The sequence below is a fragment of the Corvus kubaryi genome, unplaced genomic scaffold (genome assembly GCF_017639235.1).
Source record: "Corvus kubaryi isolate FWS band 111438036 unplaced genomic scaffold, C.kubaryi_AGA036_p1.0 37387, whole genome shotgun sequence".
NCBI lineage: Eukaryota > Metazoa > Chordata > Aves > Passeriformes > Corvidae > Corvus > Corvus kubaryi.
Window position 1 is genome coordinate 14,490,197 of NW_024581129.1, and position 6,860 is coordinate 14,497,056.

General features: G+C 57.4%; 1 protein-coding gene across 1 annotated transcript in view; it reads right to left on the minus strand.

The window, feature by feature from the left end:
* NAGPA (N-acetylglucosamine-1-phosphodiester alpha-N-acetylglucosaminidase) overlaps window positions 1–6,406 on the minus strand; it is an 11,167-nt gene extending 4,761 nt beyond the window's left edge. Inside the window, exons 1-6 of the mRNA XM_042037609.1 lie at window positions 6,255–6,406; window positions 5,522–6,007; window positions 2,689–2,828; window positions 2,006–2,114; window positions 1,646–1,774; window positions 648–856 (exon numbers count right to left, since the gene is read on the minus strand). Coding sequence (XP_041893543.1) covers window positions 648–856; window positions 1,646–1,774; window positions 2,006–2,114; window positions 2,689–2,828; window positions 5,522–6,007; window positions 6,255–6,406 — 1,225 coding nt within the window. The remainder of the gene's footprint in view (window positions 1–647; window positions 857–1,645; window positions 1,775–2,005; window positions 2,115–2,688; window positions 2,829–5,521; window positions 6,008–6,254) is intronic.
* Between the last annotated feature and the right edge of the window lie 454 nt (window positions 6,407–6,860).

The following is a 6,860-nucleotide window of genomic DNA, read 5'->3' on the forward strand; positions in this document are numbered from 1 at the left end:
ACATTGTCAGTGGGAGAAGGGAGGAAGGTGGGGGGAGGAGGAGAGTTCTGAAGGTGGTATAATTTTTTTTTTCCTTCTTTTAGGTCTGTTAATAAACTTCTTTATATTCTTTCAAGTTTGGTGCCTGTTTTGCATTTCTCCTAATTCTTATCTCACAGCAGATACACAGTAATGAGTATTTTGAACCAAACCACTACACTAAATTGGTGTTTCCGCCCGGTTACAAACCGAACCCGCGACAAGTAGCAACTGCACACTTGTAAAAATTACGAAGTAGGAGAGGCAAGTAAAGAAGGAACAGTAAGGGGAGGGGACAGAAGCAGCTGCTGTCACACAGCGTAATACACAGCCCTGCCCATCAGCAGCCTCACAAAACACCCAGAGCACAAGCCTGGGGCAGAAAAGGAAACTGAGGCACGGAGCTGGAAGTTTTGAGCCCCGAGCCCCAGCCCAGCCCTGCTGCTGGCTCCCAAAGGCAACGTGCTCTGACCATCTGTGCCTCAGACGCCGGAGGAGAGGGGAAGCAGCCCCACCCACCCAGCTGGTGGCTGGCAGGCAGGCAGAGATTCCCCAGGGACATTCCCAGGGATGCAGGCCAGGTCCTGCCTCCCCTGCAGCCCCTCCGTGGGACACAGCGCAGGACTCACAGGCGCTGCAGACGCCGTGCAGGCTGCAGTTGGCAGGGCCGCAGTCCAAGGTGTCACAGGCGGGACCTGCCCAGAAGTGGCCGTCGCAGCGGCAGTGCCCGGCCACGCAGAGCCCGTGGCCACTGCAGTCAGGAGGGTCGCAGCCCGGCTCGTGCACACACACCACGGTGGAGATGCTCCGGGGACACCGCCACATGCTGTCAAAGGAGCTGGGGACAGCAGAGGGGACAGCGTGAGCTGGGACAGCACTGTGCTGCCCAGCCCGACCCAACACCAGTTACGGAATCCACAGATTCCCTCCTGATCCACACTGCAAACGTGAACATTAATACTGGGAAAATATAAACATAAAACTACATTGCAGTCAATGTTTTAACTGTGTGATCAATCCCATCTGATAGGTATCATTTCAAACATGGAATTACAGAAGCAACACAGTCTCCCTTTAAGCAATCCTAGCTTCCCTAATTTTGGCACCCAATGCACCTTTTCTTGAATGTTATTCGCTTTGATATAAATGATATCATTGCAGTTATGGCAACTGAATGTTAAATCCCTTCATGTTTATAGTCAGAACTGACTAAAAAGTTGAATTTGAAGTAAAATATTCTTTAGATTCCCTCCAATGAGGCAGGGCAGGGTCTCCCAGTCAGTGTTTCTCTTCCATTAATAATAAGCTGCTGACAGATCTCTGCTAATTCCCATGAATGTACAGCTCTGAGCCTCCCAGACTAAGAGCTGCTGCCTTATCCAATTCCCACATCAGCCACTCAGTCACAGGCACAGCTTTGCTGCCTGTCTGGAACCAGTTCAGCTTTAATCCTGGATGACTAAGTGGAAAAAACATGGAGTCACTCAATGGCTTTAAATTTGAGAGCTGCTCTCTCCCGTGGATCCTGTCACCTGCCTTTGCTGTGCCCTCCCAGCCAGGCCAGCGGGTGGGACTGGGCTCTGCACCCTGACAGGGGCAGCCCTGGGCACGAGCCAGCAGCACCTACCAGTGCTCAGAGGGGTAGTTGGCGAGGGTCCCGTTCAGGACCAGCGTGGCAGAGCCTCCACCATCCAGGTTGATAGCATTGATGACTCCCTGCTGCTTCAGGAATTCTGCCATTTCCCACAGGTTGACCCTGCAAAGCAGAGGTTGGTTGTTGATTTGCCTTCAGTGAAGCTGTTAGATCACGAATGTGTTGCTCTCTGTGGTGGAAGGGGAAGCTCTCCCACCCCGGGCACCCTGAGGAGGGCTGTGTAAGCCTTTTCTGGCCCTCCTGAGTTCTGCAAGTCTCTGCCTTAAAACATATCCCTGGCAGCTGCAATGTCCCTCCAGTCCCAGGAGTTTAAGACCTTATCCAAGCCCTTACCCTCTGGATTCTGTCTGTCCATCCACGTGAACCAAGACCAGCCGGCCCTGACTGTCATGTCCCACAGCAGTCCTGGCTGAGATCACATTGATGAACCTGTCAAAGGTTCCTGCAGGACAGGGAACAGTTCACACTCAGCTGGGGGACACAATGGGATGTTAAGACACATCTGGTCTGCAAAACAGCTCCCAGCAAGGGGCTCATCTGAACTGAAACACAGTGAGAACACAGCCCAGGCTCCTCTTGTTCATCCAAGCCCTACAGAAGTGCTCTTGGTTAGGCTTTTGTCTGGCACAGGGACAAAGCAGGGGATTCACAAGCCCTTGGCTTTAAACTCGTGTAAGAGGCACCTGCTTCGAGTTTCTCTGGACAGGTTAGATGAGACAGGAATTCTTGGCTGTGAGGGTGGGGAGACCCTGGCACAGGGTGCCCAGAGAAGCTGTGGCTGCCCCTGGATCCCTGGCAGTGTCCAAGGTCAGGCTGGACGGAGCTTGGAGCAACCTGGGCTAGTGGAAGGTGTCCCTGCCCATGGCAGGGGGTGGAATGAGATGGTCTTTAAGGTCCTTCCATTCCAAACTACTGTAGGATTCTATGAAAGCTGACTTCTTAAGTGCCCCTCCTCCCAAGAGCCCCATGGCAAGAACAATCATGGCCAGCCTGAAGCCAGGCCCCACAGTCTTTACCTGTGGTCTGAGTGTCACCACACTCGGCCGCCCGACTCTGGTTGATGTACACCTCTCCGTTTCTCAGGAGCCAAACCACCCCACTCACAAGCTGCACAAAAGGGTTGGATTGATCCAGGACATCTTCCTCAGACAGGTAACTAGGAACAGAGCGCAGGAGGGTTACCCACAGTCACAGCATGTCATATTAAAGCCTCTCCTGCTGCCAGCAGGCTCCTGAAGCAGGGAGAAGGGGAGAAGAAGGTGGAATGAAGGTTAGCTACATCTAAAATGAGGGGTCAAGCAGTGTGAAACATCACCTTAGCAGTCAGAGCAGCCCGTTCTCTGCTCCTCTGCACAAACCCACAGCTAATGATGGTCCCAGGCCACTGTGCCTGAAACAACTCCTGCCAGCAATGTGGCCAGTGGATCCGAGCCAGGGTAACAAGGGCAGAAAGCATCTGGCAGAACACAAGCACAGAGCCACTGCCAAACACTCAGGGATCTGTGGAAGCAGCTGGAACATCTTGCTGCCTGTCAGCTTCTATTCTCCAAAAATGTGACACCAAACAGCTTTGGAGAGCACTTGGAGCTACAGCATCCAGCCTGCCTGCAGCTGCACTGGATGCTACCTGCTCCTTCCATCTGGGAAGGCAGCTCCTCTGCTCCTGCAGAAGGACTGTTCAGCTGCCACCTCCATGCTCGGGTGTTGTGTGTCACCACAGGGTGCTTCCCAAGGGATGCTGCTCTCTCCTGAATTAGGGTGATGAGTAACACCTGCCTCATTGGAGCCTGGTGCTGGGGGATGTTTGCAACCGGGAGGAGAGGATGGGAGCAGGGGCTGGAGCAGGACGGCCATGCTCTGCCAGAGGCTTTGGGTTTAAAGGTGATTTTTTAAATGTCTTGTGGGAGCTGGATGCTCAACTTGTACTTGTTTGGTATCTGCAACTGTAGGCAAACAAAGCTTTGTGTTTTGTAGAAAAGTGTAATTGCAAATACCTGAATGGAAAACATGCAAGAAGAATTCCCTTTTCCCATGGGAAATGAACACAAAGACAACATGAACATGGCTGAAAATAGTTCAAACTACACAACAGTTTGGGGCAGGGACTGACAGCTTTTAAAGCCTGGATTCACCCACTGTCAGCCCAGGGAGAGGCAGGAGCTTTGCAGGGTGGGGCTAACTGCGCCCTGTGCTGTGTCCTGCTGGCCATGATGCAGCGTGAAAGAGTGAAGTTGTGAACGACTTTCCCCACTGTCCTGACAGCCTAAATTATTTACACCCAAACTATTTTTCTGGTCATGGTTTGGAAGGCACAAAGCCACCAAGCACCACGATAACTCCATTTGATAGGGACATCCTGCCAGAGCTGGGGAGCAGCAGGGCAGAGCTGAGGTTAAGGGCTCAACAGTGACCCTGAAATTGCTGTTGGTCCCCTCTGCAGAAGCCCCCTCACTGAAGGGACATGTCACTGACCCACCCAGCCCCTCTCTCACATAAATCAAGGCCATGGTACTCATGGCTGTCAGAATGGCTGCAGGATAAAGCCCTGGCTTGGCACACTCTGTGTGGCTTTGCAGGGACACAAAGCTCACTAAGGCCTGGGAGTGAGCTACCATAAGGGTGGAGAATGCAGCTTCCAGGCTGCTGCTGTGTCTTCTGAGACCATCAAAAGGATCCTGGGAACCCTTCTGGGACCTTTATGATCCTGCTGCTGCTGGGGAAGGACAACTCCTGGAGGCTTTTCAGTCCAAGGAGCACTACAGTCCCTCAGTCAGAGGGTGCTCAGAGCTTCTGTCTCCAGACAGAAGTCACATGGGGAGTGTCACATGGCCAGGTGGGCAAGAAGGCCAGTGACACCTGGCCTGGACCAGCCACAGTGTGGCCAGCAGGCCCAGGGCAGTGACCATCCCCTGTGCTGGGCACTGCTGAGGCACCTCCAGTCCTGGGGTCAGTTCTGGGGTTCTCACAGCAAGACAGACCCTGAGGGGCTGGAGCGTGTCCAGAGAAGGGAACAGAGCTGGGGAAGGGGCTGGAGCACCAGGAGCAGCTGAGGGAGCTGGAAAGGGGCTCAGGCTGGAGCAAAGGAGGCTCAGGGGGGACCTTGTGGCTCTGCACAAGTCCCTGACAGGAGGGGGCAGCCGGGGGGGGTCGGGCTCTGCTCCCAGGGAACAGGGACAGGAGGAGAGGGAACGGCCTCAGGCTGGGCCAGGGGAGGTTTAGGTTGGATATTGGGGAAATTCCTTCATGGGAAGGGTGGTCAGGCACAGGCAGAACTACCCAGAGCAGTGGCGGAGTCACCATCCGTAAAGTGTTCCAAAAAAGTGTTGATATGTTCAGTCACAGGTTTGCCCAGAGAGGATAAGGAGTCTCCATCCTTGGAGATGTTCAAAATTCAACCAGATATGGCCCTGAGCAGCCTGCTCCATCCAACCTGTGCTGAGCAGGGTGCTGGATAAGGCACCTCCTGAGGTCCCTTCCAAGCCCAGCCTTTCTGTACTGCAGCCAGAGCACACGCACTCCACTCTGCATCTCCTCTGCAGTGAACACAGAGCCCTCTCCCACTTCTGCCCCTGCCCAGCGTCCCTGCTGCAGGGTGGGAGAGGAGACACTGGAACCTGAGCAGCTAGAGATCATAACTTACTCAGCTTCTCTTCATCCTAGGACATGAGCCAAGGGCTACAGAGACAGTGCACGAGGTACAGCTAAAACGTCCCTAGCTTCAGCATTTAAAGTGAGCTTCTACTCTAACTGGGGAGGCCAAAGAGGCAGTGCTGGGATGAGCCTCCTACCCAGTGATGCCTAAAAGTCTTCAGGGTAGAGAGCGCTCTCCAAACAGCCCCCAGCTCTTACCCGAACACCATGGTGCCATCTTTCCGGATGCCAAACTGAGCGTTTTGTAGGCCTCCAGAGTCTCTCACCAGCCTTCCATCACTCACAACATTCCCAAGGCACTCCCCAGTTTCCATGTTAAAGTACCCGCCGTTCTGGGCCACCAGACACTTCCTGAGCTTTGCAGTCTCCTCCACGGGGGCTCTGCGCTGAGCCAGGCAGCCGCCGGCACCGCCCGGCTCCAGCACGGAGAAGGTCCTCAGGGGGTTCCTCACGAAAGTGAAGTGGCCATAGATCACCTTGCGGTCGCTGCCCTCCGGGGGGATGTACGAGACAAACGTTCTGGTGACAGCCACCGGGCCGGCCGTGCTGTTGTCGCCGGGCCACGCTTCGTGCGTGACGTTGCCGTACTTGAGGGGCTGGCAGTCCCTGACGTGCCGGTGGCTGTGCCGAGGGCCGTGCTGCCAGGGGGGGTACGGCTGCAGCGGAGGCTCGCTGGGGGGGCTCCTGCAACGACAACACCCGGTTGCCCCAAGGCCGCAAACGCGGGGCGACGAGAGCGGCGCAGCTCGGGGTGGGCAGGGCCTCGCTGACACGCCGGGCCCGCTTCTCCCGCGTCCCCGGTGTGACCCACCGCGGCTCAAGGGCGGCTGTCCCGCTTAGCACCCGCTGCACCAGCCCGACCTCAGGGCACCGGGAGCCCCGGGAGCCGGGCATAGCCCCGCTCCGGGACACGCGGTGTCCAGACACTCACCCGGCGCCGCGGGCCACCTGCAGCGAGCCGAGCACCGCCAGCGCGGCCGCCACGACCGTCCCGACCCCCGCTCGCCCCGATCCCCGTCCCGGAGCCGGGCCCGCCCCGACCCCCGCCCGGCAGGGACCCCCGCCCGCCCCACACGCCGCCATCTTGGCGGGCGCTCGGCGCGCGGGCGGCGGCAGCGCCCTCTGGCGGTTGGCGGCGCCGGGCGGGGGCCGGAGCGGGGACCGGGACAGCTCCGGCAGGGACACGGGCCGGGAATCCGGGATAGCTCCGGCAGGGACACGGGCCGGGAATCCGGGATAGCTCCGGCAGGGACACGGGCCGGGAGTGCGGGATAGCGTTCCGGCCGGGACACGGGCCGGGAATCCGGGATAGTGCTCCGGCAGAGACACGGGCCGGGAATCCGGGATAGCGTTCCGGCCGGGACACGGGCCGGGAGTGCGGGATAGTGCTACGGCCGGGACACGGGCCGGGAATCCGGGATAGTGCTCCGGCCGGGACACGGGCCGGGAGTGCGGGATAGTGCTCAGGCAGGGACACGGGCCGGGAGTGCGGGATAGCGCTCCCGCAGGGACACGGGCCGGGAATCCGGGATAGCGC